Genomic DNA, 14,969 nt, shown 5'->3' on the forward strand with positions numbered 1-14,969 from the left:
TTGGGTGTAGTACAGGTCCTTGAGGTGCACGGCGTCGTCTTGCCTCTGGTCTCTGTGCGCTTGGCAGCCGCCACCACCAGGTTCTTGGACAGGAACATGAAGAGCGTCGTGAGCGCGGATTGCCGTATTCTAGGATGTCACCGGATTGCTGCATTCTAGGTCACTGCCGCCACGCCGCTCTCGCCATCGCACCACCCGTTGCGGCTGCAGATGGGCAAGATGAAAGACCAACTCGTGACAAATTAAATTCGTGTGGGGGGTTTTTATGAGAAATCGGTGCGGTGCTATGGTGCGATCACTTTCTGCCGTTGGATACGGATCAGATGGCCTATAGTCGCTGCTTGCACGGTTGCACCCAGTTGATCGTTTGCACCAAATTTTTTGCCCCGATCTATCAGATCCATGGACAGGATTTAAAACCTAAACCCACACCTACCGAGTACAAAACCTACAAAGACCCAAACCCACTGATCTGATTATCATCCCTATTGGCACCCTAGCTGTCTGCAATATGTAAATATTACTACTGCTTTCTTCTATAATGAAATGGCAGAACAACTGCCCTGTTTCCTCAAAAGATTTTTTTATTGCTTTATCCAATCAGAGATGGCGTACATGTGCCACGCCGATTGGCTACTCGCTACTCAGCTGCAGCCATTGGCGCCGAACCCGATCTTCTGGTTGGCCACGTCGTAGACCACCGCGAACGTCTTCTGCTGCGTGTTCCCGAGGATGCCGATGGACGTGTCGTCGCCGTTGGACGCGAACGCCAGGCATGCCTGCGATACCTTCGACACGTACAGCACCCCACTGAAGTCGAGGCTCATGGTGGCGCCGCCCGCGAACACAAGCACCACCGACGGGATCTGCACCGTCGTGTGCCCGGTGAAGTCGTAGCACGTGTCAAGGATGGACAGCGCGGGCGCCCTCTTGTACTTGCCCATGAAGCGCGCGAACGCCGACCGGAGCGCGGAGTAGGCGTGCGCGGGGAGCCGGGTGATCACGGTGCCCGAGTCGATCACCGTGCCGGCCGTCGCGAACACGGCCGAGGGGACCTTGATCGCGCGCCCGGCGACCTTGATGCCGACGAGGTTGAGGTAGTAGAACGACGGCGTGTCGCTGCGGGTCACCATGGCCGTGAACTGCGAGTTCGCCGGCGCGGCGCTTCCTAGGGACAGGTAACCCGTGGCATTCGACAACGACGGCAGGCAGTAGGAGAACCCCGCGCCGTACTTGGCCGCCGCTTGCGAGGCCAGCGACACCTTCTCGCGGCCGAGGCCGAAGAGCCCGTCGGCCTTGCCGAACAGCCCGGAGTCGTCGTCGCCGCAACCAAAGACGAACCCCGGGAGCGTGTCGGACGGCGCCAGCGTCAGCGTGTCGCGCACGAGGTTGCCGTCGGTCTGCGACTGGTCGCCATAGACGACCTCGTACCGGCACTTGTTGTCCGACGAGCAGCTGTGCGAGTCCAGCTCCTGGCACTCCGGCGCGCCGCAAGGCACGGTGGCGTACGTCGACGACTGCGCCGGGTCGAAGAGCGGGTCTTGCTGGTCGTAGCAGTCCCTGCACGGCTTGCACTGTACCCACGACAGGTCGCTGCCGGTGTCGAACACCACCGAGTAGTCCCTCGCCGGCGTCCCGAGGCCGAGCGAGATGAGGTAGTTGCCGGTGCCGATAGATATGCCCCTGTACGCCGGCAGGGACAGGCCCTTCGAGGCACGGGCCGGGTTCATCGTCGTTGACCCGCCGGCGATCTTGCGGTGTATGGAGTCAACCCTGTCCTGGTCCCGGTCCAGGATCTCGGCATGAGACGGCGCGCCGCCGCGAGCCAGCAGCTGCGAGCACGGGCCGTGCCGGTGCACGACGCTCAGAGCCGACGAATTTGACGTCGCTGCACGATATGAAGAACGAAAATTAGAATCGCTTTAGGTGACTTCTGAAAATTTTCATATCGGTACTGTAGCACAGTACAACTCCAAGAAAGTACTCATGTTGAATTTCTAGGGGTAGCCATTGGGATGCATTGTAGATTCGCTGCAGTTAACACCAACAGGAAGTCATCAAATATAACGCAAGAAGAACACAAAAATTCTTGGAGTACTTGCTCTACGGTTGGATGGTCACATCAAGAAATTCTCTTGTGCAACTGTTGTCTTCGCATGGTGTATTATTTTTACTTTTTCTGTACCTAACGGTGGTGGTCAGTAGAGCAAAACAGCCAACTTGTCAAAATAGGTACTTCCCGTTGTTGAATTGACGCAAAGCTAAGCCGTGAAATTTTTACATTTTGATCTTTTTTAAAGCATATTCTATAAATAAACCCTTGCTTCCAGTTAACTAGCAATATCCGATAGGATTTATAAAGATTCCATTTGCATGCCTAATGTAAGGGGCCGTACTTATTTGATAACCTGAACAAAACACTAGGAATTCAGAATACAATTAATATTTTGCAGTACAACATTTATACTAGACGTGTTATCTAGGAAGAAAACAATGAGTTGAACATAACCCTACATTCAAGTATGTCAACGAGGTTATACTCAGTTGGTTGGGATATTTCTGTAAAATATATTTATTTAAGTTCGAGTTCTAGATTTGATATAGGCGTTCGTATTTTTTGGATATTTTTTTACAAGGAGTAGTACATATACGTATGAATATGTTCAGTAATCAAAGTATGTGCTCGTGTTACGTCCAATTTATATTTAAAAAAGTATCTCAACGAGATGAAAATTCGTTTGGTACCGTTGCAAAGATCATCTGAGTAAGAAAATGCATGCCATCGAGCGTCCAATTTAGACGAGCTGATTTTCTCAGAACGGTTGCGAGTTACACGGAGCTAATTTCTCGACGATGAAACAGAGTGCCAGAGTGCGAAGAGAAGGAAACGAACGCTACCTGTCGCAGCCGTGCAGACCGCGCCGGGCAGCAGCGAGCTGACGCTCACGACGTGCCAGTTCGGCACGCTGCCGCTCCCCGCCGCCGCCGACGCGCCGAGAAGGCGAGGAGAGGCGAGAGCTGCCAGCGCGAGAACGACCGCGAGGCAGCCGCCACGGGACGGAGCGCACCGCGTCGCGGAAGCCATGGGTGCTTTAGCCAGCTGCTGCTCTCGCTCGCCAACAACTCCAATGATCAGAACGCGCTTGAGACGACGAGGCGACGCGCTGCTGCTTATATAGTGCTAGCTGGGTGCTGGCTAGCCGCGCCGCGACTGGCCCGAACCACGTCAAAGTCTTCAGCCGTGGGAAAATTAGGCAGTGCGCCACACACATCGCAGGCGGCAGGCACCGCTCGATCGCCGAGCACGACGAAATTGCGCGACGACGAGTGCGGGGTTCAACTCGGGCGTGGTCTTTCCCATGCATGCGCCACCGAAAATGCAACTCCGTATGTCCTTTCACATAACTTGTGTATGTTTAATGTGTATCACTCACATCTGATATTCATCAATCGGTCAATTCTCTTACGTATCTCGTATTTTTTTCTACCTATTCAGCGTGAATCTTCACATAAATACACGGTCCTAATAAACCACACCTTGTATACTTTAGTGGAATTCTCGTGTACCATGCGCCACTAGTGGCGGATCCAACCGGACAAAGCAGGTAGGGCGAACTTGAAGACGAGATTAAAGAAAAATATCTTGATTAAGATAATAATTAAACGAAGCGAACAAGTTCAAATCATGTGTAAAAAGCTCTGCCCTCGAACTCTAGCAATGTCCAAACTGTATATAGAAAGTAACTCAAACAAAGCTCCTTTCAATGTATCTGATGTTGTTTCTGTGATATGCTTAAGACCAAAAATCTTTCCATAACCTTTCATTCTTTGTTCACGAACCTACACAACACCACAAATAATTACTACAACATCACAATATCACAATTCAACACATAAATAAGAGCACTAACCTCACAATCACGTACATCTGCTCCTTGATTGATATATCGCAATATTCATCGATAAGAATAGAGAAAAAACCATCACCAATCTCTTTCTTTATCTCTTTGGTTATCTCCTATGCACAACTCTTTGCAAGGTCCTTTTGAACTGATAGTGCAAACATACGAACATTTTTAGGACACAACTCCTCAAATGCAATCCTCACTTTCTCGTTTCTTTTTTTTTTACCAATCAATCATCTCAAGAAAATTACCCTTGTTCGATGAAGAAGAAGATTCATCATGTCCACAGAATGCATGACCTTGCATTAGGAGATAGCTTGCACAATCTAAAGATGCAGTTAAATGGATTTTATATTTGGCTTCTAATTTCTTGCTACGAGTCGTCACCTTATATGACACACTAGCTGTCCAGAAGTCATCGAAAACTAAGGGTCAAATTCAGAAGAAATTGCTTGGTATAAAAAGGAAGACTCTTGCATTTAGATGGGAAGGGAAAAACAAGGAAGCTGAGAAGGAACTGAGAAGGCGAAAGTCTTGGAGCAGCAACTGACAGAAATTGAAGAATCGAGTAACTTTGTTGCTAGCCAACAAGTCATTAGTACTGCTGGACATTAGATTAGGAAAAATAAAACATCATATTAGGGAAAATAAACATAATGTTCAGCATGTCTCTGGTGTTGGTGCCGGTGTGCTCCCATCACCAGTAATCAATACAATGAAGAGGGATGTTTTGTTGCTAGTGCATGCAAATGAATCCGGTGTATCATTGGGTACACTAAATAGTTCTCCTAGCAAACCGCAGACTGAGACAATCGTTTCTAAACAAGGTCATGCAGCGAAAGGAAGTAGTGATGGAGCGCCCTGTTCTTATCGCGGCCAGCTTATACTGGTACCTTGGGAACTAAAAAGGGATCACATTCATCTTCTAATGTACTTGATCATAAAGAAGCTCAGAAGGGACATGGAGACGATACTCTTAACGATGATTTTACTTCATAAGCGAAAAGCAGTTGTCTTTAAGAGAGAAGGGAAGATGGCAGAAGCAAGAGAAGAATTGAAACTGGCTAAACTCTAGAAAAGCGTCTTGAAGGTGCTCAAAATAGAACAGGGTGGATGGTGGAGATGACTACTTTCTCATCTCAACTGCCCAAATGGTGAAATGGGTCTCTTCCTCAGCTCGGTGGTAGACTGGTGCTTCTTCGGTTCTTCCTCAGCTCTCAGCTCGTTGAATCACCAAAATCCATGGGGAGGAGGGGGTTCCCGCCGACGGGGAGCTCGGGCGGCCGCCCATGCTCGCCCTAACGGTGGATCCACCCCTGCACGCCACGAAGCCTTTTCCTCGTAGCCAATGGCGATTCTACCATCCTCTCTTCGCCTGCGAAAGACAGCCGGCCTTATCCCAAACCATGGGCCCCACCACCCTTCGGTCCACCGACCATGGTCCATGGCGGACCACACACCGAGCCCACCCTCAGTCCACTGAGTTCACAAAATCGTAATCCTGTTCTTTTTTAGGATTTCTAATTCTCGCAAATTTTTGATGTCCATGTTTCCTCCATTTTAACTCTAATTTTGGCGATTTTTTTGCCGATATTTCTCTAAAATCATAATCTATCTTCCTGTCAAATCTTGTAATTTTTGGAGTTCATTTAATTTTCTCACTCGGTATTTAATTTGTGTCGCCGTGTTTCATTAGAAATACTTCATCCTTTACTAAATAAAGTTGAGTTAGTTAATTCTATATCCATGTTTAGTTATAATGGTAGATTAGTTGTTTATCTTAATCTAACTTAAAAGTAGATTTAATTTTTTATTAATTAAAAATAGTTATTGGAATAAACTAAAGAACTAATATTTTAATTTTAATCAGAATAGTTTGTTATTTCATGCTTAATTCATAAGGTTTAATCTTAGTTTAATTAATGTAATAAGATTAATGAGTATAGAATAGAATATAATAATTTAACATTGGTAATTAATTAATTAATTATTCTCTTTTAATAATTAATTAATTAGATTAATGCAGTAATTTAGCGTAGTTAAATTAATTTCATGCATGTTTTTACCATAGCAATAGTGTGTGCCTTAATTAGAGTGGTCATTAAGTAACACTAAGTAAATAAGTTTAAGTACTAGATAACCTTTAGTACTATATGTTAGAATAATTAATCCGACGCTTAAGAACATATAATCGGCTAAAGGTATACTTACGCATATATGTATAAGTGCTCGCATACATATAGATGTAAGTATCACATATACGTTGATATCGATACACGTGCACTCACTTACACGTAGAAACCATAAATTACCATCTTCCGATAGTTAAGCTAATAGATGCTCACCTAGTCGATAGTAACTTATTTAGATTTTCTTTTAAGTTAATAAAATAATTAGGCTAACAACTTAATCTAGCTTCACTGGATAACCTCACTAGTCTCTTAATGTTGGTTCGCTAAGCTTAGAGTTTGTAACACCCTAATTTTTCCACTTTTGAAAATTTCTTAAAATTTGCTAGAATTTAATATGAGTTTAAATAATTGAAAAGGTAAAACCCTATTTTATATAAAAGAAAAACCCATTTGATATAGGATATATTTGATTATTATGTATTCATGCTGATTTAGGCAAGCAGGGTCTTTATTGGCTTTTGCTGGGTTTTGTTTGAAGTTGCTTTGCTTAGAAATAGATTTAGAAAAGGTTTTAGGAAGCTAAAACCAAAAAAAGAAAAGAAAATAATAAAAACCCTTCCCGGGCTACCTTTTTTCCCTCCGGCCCAAATCCCTCTCCCTCTCTCATTCTTTCGGCCTCAGCCAGCCAGCTGGCCCTTTCCTCCCGCTCTCCTTCCGCCTGGGCCTCGGTTCGGCCCAGCTCTGCACGCCCGCCAGCCCGTCGCGCCGAAGACTCCCGCGCAGAACCCGCCTTTGCCGCCACCGTCGTCTCCGACCTGGAGTCCGCCTTGTCGCGCCGTCGTCCAAGTCCGAATGGAGTACAAGCCGCCGTCTTTCCCTTTTTTCGTGTGAGACCTCGCCTATTTAACCAGGACCCCTCTCCCTGATCTCATCTCGTCCCACACCCGCCAAGTCCCGAGCCAATCTCGCCGAGTTCAAGCCCCACCGTCGCCATTGTCACCACCCTCGGTTGAGCACGCCGCCGAGCCGCCCTAGCACCGTTGAGCTTCACCCGAGCAGCCTAACAGAACCACTGCCATCCACCGAAGCTCTCACCGCTATCGTCTTGGTTCCCACGCCGCCGAAGACCCCTTCCCGACGAGATCCTGGGGTCCTCCGTTGCTCCTTCCGTCGCCGAGCCCATCTAGTGCCGTCCTGCTCAAGGTAAGCCCTAAAACGGACCCACCGTGTTCCCCTCTTCAAAATCCGCCGCTCGCCATTGCCGCTAGCAGGTCGGAGCGCCGTCCGACATGTTCTCCGGCCGTCCGTCGCCCTGAGCCCCTGGGTGGCCGCAGTCTCCTTTCTTCCCCAGCCAGCCAGTCGTCCAGAGCCGTCCGATCTGAAACCTATGGGCCGGATTAGATCTAAACTCACCCTTTCGGCCACCAATCACATACCGCCACCTGTCCACTTTAATCTAGTCAGCGTTTGTGCCACACCAGCTGCCACCTCGCCTTGCCAAATCAGCCGATCTGCTTATGTGTCAACCCAGTCACCATGCCACATCGGCAAGCCTGCCCAGTCATCGCCCAGTTAGCTGCCATGCATTAAATCTAGATTTTTTAATATAAAAATAAATCTGATAATTCCTAGAAATTGGTAATTTTGCAAGAAAGTCCCTGAACTTCTCTGTTTTTAGCAAAAAAGTGCATGTCTTTTTACAGATTAGTCCCTAGACTTTTCCATAATTACAATTAGGTCCCCTGCTTTTACAAAAAAGTCCCTGAACTTTCTATTTTATTCAAAATAAGCTATTTTCTTTTTCAGATTAAACCCTAGAATTGTTTTAGCCCTAACTTTTTCGTCGTAGCTCCGTTTTAAGCGATTCTTGTGCCGATAGATTCATTTTTCGGTGCTTTTTCTTTCTAGATAGGTTTTATCTCGTTGTTCTTTTGTTGTGTGTTCTGTTCTTAGTGTATCTTATTTGTGTGTTTGTTAGTTATTGTGCGATCAGTCGACAACGCCTCGTATTACTTTGAGGAACATCAAGACCAGGAGCAAGAATACACTGAGCAGCAGCAAGGAGAAGGCAAATGTCCTTGATCATCTTGAACCTATGTTTTTAAATATTTTATTTTATAAAATTGCATACAATATCTGTCAATATGATGTGTAGTCACCTATGTTAGGATTTTACCTAGATTTTCCCTTATCATCCCTTGGAACCTAGATGGTTTATGGTTAGGTGTCTTTTATGGGTAGATTGCTTAGCTATGCTTTTGGGATGTTGAGAAGTGTCATAATCTTGACTAATGAACATATGCAATAATGGTCGTTAATGTGTTAATGGTGTAGCAACACGGAACCGTAGGCCTTGAGCAAAGTGGTTTTGATGGTTATCATAGCTATGATGTTGGTTTAGTGTATGCTCAAGTAACCTAAGTAAGAACCGGTTCGTGGAGCGACAACCCAAGAAGTAATGTACCAACCACGAGACTGATATAGGTAAGGCGTGACATACTGATTAGAGTCTATCCAGTGTGTGTTGTGTCAGCGCAAGAGGGGGCTTCTAGGTAGGAGTTGAACTTGCGTAAAGCCTGGCGGTGAAACCTAGTGGGCAGACACATATTGGATTAGTCTCTGGTTCGTGGAAAGTGTCATATAGTGATTCTTGGCGTCACACCACTAGCGTGTGTTAAGTGTTTGCGCAACACGGCAATATGAAATTCACTGACTCGTGGGGAAAGATGGATAACCTCTGCAGAGTGTAAAACTGTTATAACAGCCGTGCTCACGGATATGAGAGACTTGGATCCTCACATGATTAGTGGGTGGTGGTTATGGTTCTGGTACAGGGAGTACTAGATGGTTGTGGCTTGGTTATAGTACAGGGAGTACTGGTCGGTTATGGTGTGTAAGGTGGGGAGCCTTGTATGCTGGGTGTTGAGCTGTATGGGTTACATTCACTTAATGATTGCTTAATGCTTTTGAGTTCAAATATCTTTTCATTACTCGCATTTACGCAAATATACCATATGTTAGCCTATTCTTGATTTAAGCTTGCATATCGTTACTTTCCCACACTTGCTGAGTACTCTATGTGCCCACCCTTGCTTTCTCCTACAAAACGTATGCTGCTCAGTGAAAGACTTTGAAGATTTTCAAGATGACGACCTGATGTTCTAGGAGCGTGTCTTCCAGTCAGTGCCTGTGGAGTGCTTGGTCGCCGATGTTATCGTCCCACTGTCATCGTTTAGATGTTGTCGTTTAGTTTAATTTTGAAGTTGTTTAGGTGAAGTCTTTATCCTGTAATAAGTGAACACTTATAAGTTAAAGTATTGCTTTTGTTACTTCACCTATGACATCCTTATGTGTGTTAAACTTTCTGGACACACATAAGCTATACTTGATTTTGTCCGTTAAAACTGGGTGTGATAGAGTTGCCGATCGTCTTTCTGTTATGTTAGCTTTTGTCGTTCTTCTTTCTCTTTGGTGTTTCCTTTGATTTTGTTATAGTGTTTTGTTGCTTAATTGTTGTGCGCTTTTCGTTGTTAATCTGCGTAGGCTCAAAGTCAAGGTTCTAAATAAGAACGTGATAAATGAACTGAAGGCAAGACCCAATGATGAAGAACCTGGGAGACTCGAACGACAAGACCAATAGTAAATTGACCTTAGTGAAAACAACTCATATCTTCTTGATCATATTGAACCTATGTTTTCAAATAATCTATGTGATCAACTAAAATTGGACTTATTATCATATATGTTATGTATTGCATTTTCTTTCAAACTACTTGTTGTAGTTAATCCTATTAAACAATTACCATGCCTAAAATATCATCATCTAGAATACACATAACCCTATGAATTACCTGTCATTATCTATATTAATGTTAGACGATGCCTTGATATCTTGCATGCTTAGGATTGAATACAACGCCTCGGAGACGTCGCCTTGAAATGCATCTCTTTGAAGATATCGCTTCGCTGTTTATCAAATTAACTCATATGTCATGAATCCTTGATGGTTGTGAATTCCGTGATAGTTATAAAATCCTTAATGTCATGTGGGATATGAAGGGTGATGTGTAAAAATGGGTGAAATCTGTTTTAGCGAGGTAGGTAGAGTAGTCCTTTGGTCGAGAATGCTCTTGGGACTTGAGTTACCTTTGTGGTATTCATTGCTGGGAGATACCTACCCTATCCGTTTAAACATCAAATCTTGCGCTGTCATGCTGAGCCACCCCCTAGCAACCATGCATCCTGTATGGGCAAGACTTAACTTTTATTTCACCGGACTGGGTTGGGCATCATACTAGGAGGCTGAGAGGTACGAATAGTCAAGTGACATTCTGGGCCTTTGTTTGAATGTGCAAGGACCGGCAAGTGCTTAAAAATAGAACCTGACATTTAGTAAAAGACCTTTAGTATTTGGGGTAATTCTCATAGAAAAGCCCGGTAGAAAAGGTGATTAAAGTGTCTCGATATGATTCGCTCCTCCACTTGCAAGGGTTGGAGGCTGAGCATATCATATGGGTACAGTGTATAACCTCTGCAGAGTGTAAAACTATTTGAATAGCCGTATCCATGGTCATAAACATGTGAATGTATGGTCACGCTTGATTAGACTCTGGGTGCATGTGTCCTGATGAGCGAGTATGTGGACTAAATGTCTGTGTGATGAGGTTACTCGCTCAATCCGCTAGAATCTATGTAGTACTATAGGTATACCAGATGTGATGATAGGGACTACGGAGGGAGGTATAGCCCCTCCCAAGATTGCAACCCCTCCAGAAATACTTGTTACTTGGTTTTTCTTATTCAAACTGTTTTAAAGTTTAACAGTAGAGAACCTAATTAAATACCTGGATAAAATTGCTTTATGCTTAAAACTATAACATAAAGCCCTATACTTGAATCATCCATTATGCATCTATCAACACCTTTAAGTAGCATATGATTTGTTGAGTGCCTTCCGTATCCAGTCTTATTGCTTTTAGACTGTTGAGATGGATATTGTAACATCCTGAGTTTTAGCATGTAAATTAATTACAGATTTTACTCCAAATTAAAACTTTTTATGTTTATTAAGCTAACTAAACTCAAGGAAACATGTATATGTATATGAATATATATTATATACCAATATGTATACATTCATATATATTAGATGGGCTAAGTATTCTAAAATTTCACTAAATTTATTTCCAAAATAGTCTCTACGTTAGATTGATTCATGTATTGGGTTTGAAGTTTTTATGGTTCTTTGTGTGGAGATTTGAAATTGAATATCTCTCAATTTCATATATACTCTTAGATTCTATTCAGCTCAAATCCAATTCAAATTCAAATCCCTTATCCAAATCATCTCAGGAAACTCAAGATTCAAGTTCAAATCATAAGTCAAATATGTTTAATTGAATTGATCTTAATCCAAAGTCAAATCTAAATTCAAATCACACATTTGAATTGAATCCAAAAACCAAAATTTCTTTCCTCTTCTCCTATTCACCCTAAGCTCAATCTCTCTCTCCCTCTCTATTTTGGCCCAAGGTGCAGTCGGCCCGGTCTTCTTTCCTCTCTTGCCCACATGTGCTCGGCTCAACTCCCCTGAGCGCTCTCCCGGCCCAGCTCGCCCGCGCCGCACCGGCCTGCTCCCACATGCGCTCCCACGTCACGCGTCGTGTGGCCATCCATGTGTCGGCGATCTGTCGACTGCCCGCGCCTTTCCTCCCTCTCATCTAGTGTGACCCAGCGCCGCACCTCGCTATCTCTAACCACTGCGATGCCCAGCGAGCCACTTACCTCTCTCACCTGTCCCGTCGCGCGCTCCCACTCCCTTTCCCCACTCTTAGCTCTCTCTCTCTCTCTCTCTCTCTCTCTCTCTCTCTCTCTCTCTCCTGCAACCCAAAGCCCTTGGCGCCAACGACTTTTGTGATCGCGCATGCGTATGGACGGCGCAGGCCTCCCATATTGTGGGGAAAATGGTGGGCGTCATCCGCCACCTCGCCGCAACGCTGCCCGTCGACGTCCGCCCGATGTCACGTGCCCACCGTCTCTCTGCTCACTTCTCTCCCCTCTTTCATCTATAAATAGCGCACCCGACTCCTTCTCCTCCCCCTTTTCCCCTTTCGTCGCTGCTGCACCCATTCTCTCTACCGCAGCTTCACCGTCACTGAGCCACCGTCGACATGCTACCGAGTAGCTCTAGGAGTCTAACGCCGTCCCTGTACCGTGGCTCGTTCGCCAGAGGCCCGACGAGAGCCGCCCACGCAAGAAGACCAAGCTGCTCCACCACTTCGACATCGTCGCTCCGCCGACCAACTTCCAATTCTCACCGTCTCAACATCCGTGAGCCTTCCATTCCCCCTTTAAGGCCGCGTAGATAGCATGTAGGCATCCCGTAGCTCCTTCTCATGCGTAGCCGTAGTATTTTGCCTCCGCCGCTGTGAAACTGTCTGCTACCGGTGTGCTTTTGCTCTGTATTTTGGCCAGCCATCGTGCCGTGACGCCTAGAGGCATAATGCCTCTTCTCTTTGCAGGTTGGCACAAAATGTATCACAAAATCTTAACTGCTATATCCACTTATGTGATTTCAGGTTCAGTTAAAAAAAATCAATTCACCATGTCTAGACAATACAAACTCTCTTCTTTTCAACGACGCTCGGTATACTTCTGCTCGACCTATATATACCGTCACGACCCTATGGCAACCAATCACACACTAACCATGCCCTCAGGTTCAGCAAGGGGGAATGGCGCGGGCGAGAGCCTCCGGAACTGGAACTTCTGCAACGACTTCGCCCGGACCCTGGCACGGCTCCCGGCCAGCATCATGGAGGTGCTGTCGAGGTCGATCCCTCGCCGCCGGAGCCACCCGGTTCAGCTCCGGCAGCCACCGCAAGTGCCTCCTCCCCCTCCTCCGCCGTTTGTCCCCGAGGAGCTGTTCTTCTTCAGCGTGTTGGAGCAGCAGTACGGTGGCCACCACCCCTTCTTCTACGGGTGCCGCTTCGCCGACGCCCTGAGGGCCTCGCGGAGGGAGGGCAAGCTCGTCCTCGTGTACCTCTACGATCCGGACCACCCCTACACCGAGCCCTTCTGCCGGAGGACGCTCTGCGCGGACGTGGTGGTGGAGTTCCTCGACGCCAACTTCGTGTCGTGGGGAGCCGTCAGCGGCAGGGGGGAAGGGCCAGGCATGGTCGCGTCGCTGCAGCCCGGCAGCTTCCCGTTCTGCGCCGTCGTCGCTCCCGTCTCCGATGAAAGCATCGCAGTCCTACAACGGGTACAAAGCTTTTACAATCCCGTTCTTTTCTCACTTGTTGTTTCGGATATCAACACGGCGCGCGATATTCAAATTAAATATGTTCTGTGCTTGCAGTACGAACTGCCACAAACTTATCTCCCTGCAGGTAGAGGGGCCAGTTTCACCCTCGGAGCTGCTGGAGATCTTGCAGCGCACCATTGATGAGCATGGTGCAGCTTTCAGAGCCCCTAGGACTGACGGTCAAGCTGCAGCATTCAGATCCCCCGGGACTGCCGAGGAAGAAGAGAGGAGGATATCGGCTCTACGACTACAAGTACAGAATGCAGCTTACCTCGAGTCGCTTCGGAAGGACCAGGTAGGTAGTCATGCCAGATTGCCAGGTCGTAGTGCTCTGAGGTCTGAGCATCCTACATTCCTACTCTGATGAGCTTATGAACTCTGCCGGCTGCAGGAGAAAGAAAGATTTCGAAAGAGTCTGCAAGAGGGAATTGCAAAGCCAACGGCAAACAATGATCTTCGCCCAAGATATACTGGCCATGTAGCAAGAGAACCTCCGAAGACGATTCAGAGTAGAGCACCAGCTCCGAAGGAAACTGCACCTTCACACAGAACTGAAGCAAACACCAAGGTATGATATTTGACAAATTTTGCAGACATAGAGTATTGTTCTTTTTCAAGAACACGCAGGGAGCTGCGAATTTTGGATAGTAAGACAGAGTACTCTAATTATCCATACAGATTCTCTGACCTATGGTTAGCAGATATGATACATGCTATTTTTTCCATCTAGTATATATATATCATTATACAATTGGCCAACTTAAGACTAGGATTTTTCAGAAGCTAAATGTAACATTCCCAACTAGAACAACTTAAATTGCAGCATATTTTATGCAGATAATGATAAGGTTTCCCAACGGCGAGAGAATGTAGCAGAGCTTCCGCCACACGGACACCATCAGAGAAATCTACAGGTATGTCGATTCCTTGGGCATACCAGGCATCGGAGGCTATCAGCTCGTAAGAACCTATCCAAAGAAGACTTACGATCAACAGCAGCTGGGGATGACTCTTCGAGACGCAGGTTTCGATCCAAGTGTGACACTGTACATTGAGCAACTTCAGTAAACGTGCTGTAATCACGAAACTGGTATGAATTTCAAGCAAACGATGCGATGGAAAGATCTGATGATATATGCCAGAAATTTAGACAAATTATCTGTACATATTTCTTTACTGAAAAGCCACATGTTTGGTACTAGCTGCTCTCCAAAGATAAGCCAGGGGAGAAGGCCCTAAACAGGGACTTCGAAGACGATTGCATCACATATGGATACATGTATTGGATCCATACGGATATGAAGATATGTTATTTTCTCAGAAAACTTAATACATAGATACATTTTATTTTTTTAACATTAATTAGTTTGCAGTGCATGATTATATTATCTGAATCACTCAGATGCTACTATTGCCAACATATCCTATTAAACGCATATGTCTATATTTAACTGTTTGCATATGAGATGACAAAATATAGTTCAAATTATGCAATATTCACACTAATTTGCTTTGTCGCCTTCACATCATGCAAAATTATTTCCATTTCATATGAATTATAACCACCAGCTAATTTTATTAACTAATTAACCTGAAAAGGGAGAGAGCCAGAGAGGAACTCACAGCCAC

The 14,969-nt window shown here is 45.7% G+C and overlaps 1 protein-coding gene and 1 pseudogene across 1 annotated transcript; one reads left to right on the forward strand and one right to left on the reverse strand.

Moving 5' to 3' along the window:
- Window positions 1-392: 392 nt before the first annotated feature.
- Window positions 393-3,130, reverse strand: LOC133901270 (aspartyl protease family protein At5g10770-like). Its single transcript, XM_062342576.1, has 2 exons — window positions 2,899-3,130; window positions 393-1,888 (listed from the first exon to the last, which is right to left on the reverse strand). Exons 1-2 carry the CDS (start codon window positions 3,083-3,085, stop codon window positions 645-647), a joined length of 1,431 nt encoding a protein of 476 aa, XP_062198560.1. The 5' UTR covers window positions 3,086-3,130; the 3' UTR covers window positions 393-644.
- Window positions 3,131-12,746: 9,616 nt separating this feature from the next.
- On the forward strand, window positions 12,747-14,463 carry LOC133901174 (plant UBX domain-containing protein 10-like; annotated as a pseudogene).
- The last annotated feature ends 506 nt before the right edge of the window (window positions 14,464-14,969 follow it).

The sequence above is a fragment of the Phragmites australis genome, chromosome 20 (genome assembly GCF_958298935.1).
Source record: "Phragmites australis chromosome 20, lpPhrAust1.1, whole genome shotgun sequence".
In the NCBI taxonomy this organism is placed as follows: domain Eukaryota; kingdom Viridiplantae; phylum Streptophyta; class Magnoliopsida; order Poales; family Poaceae; genus Phragmites; species Phragmites australis.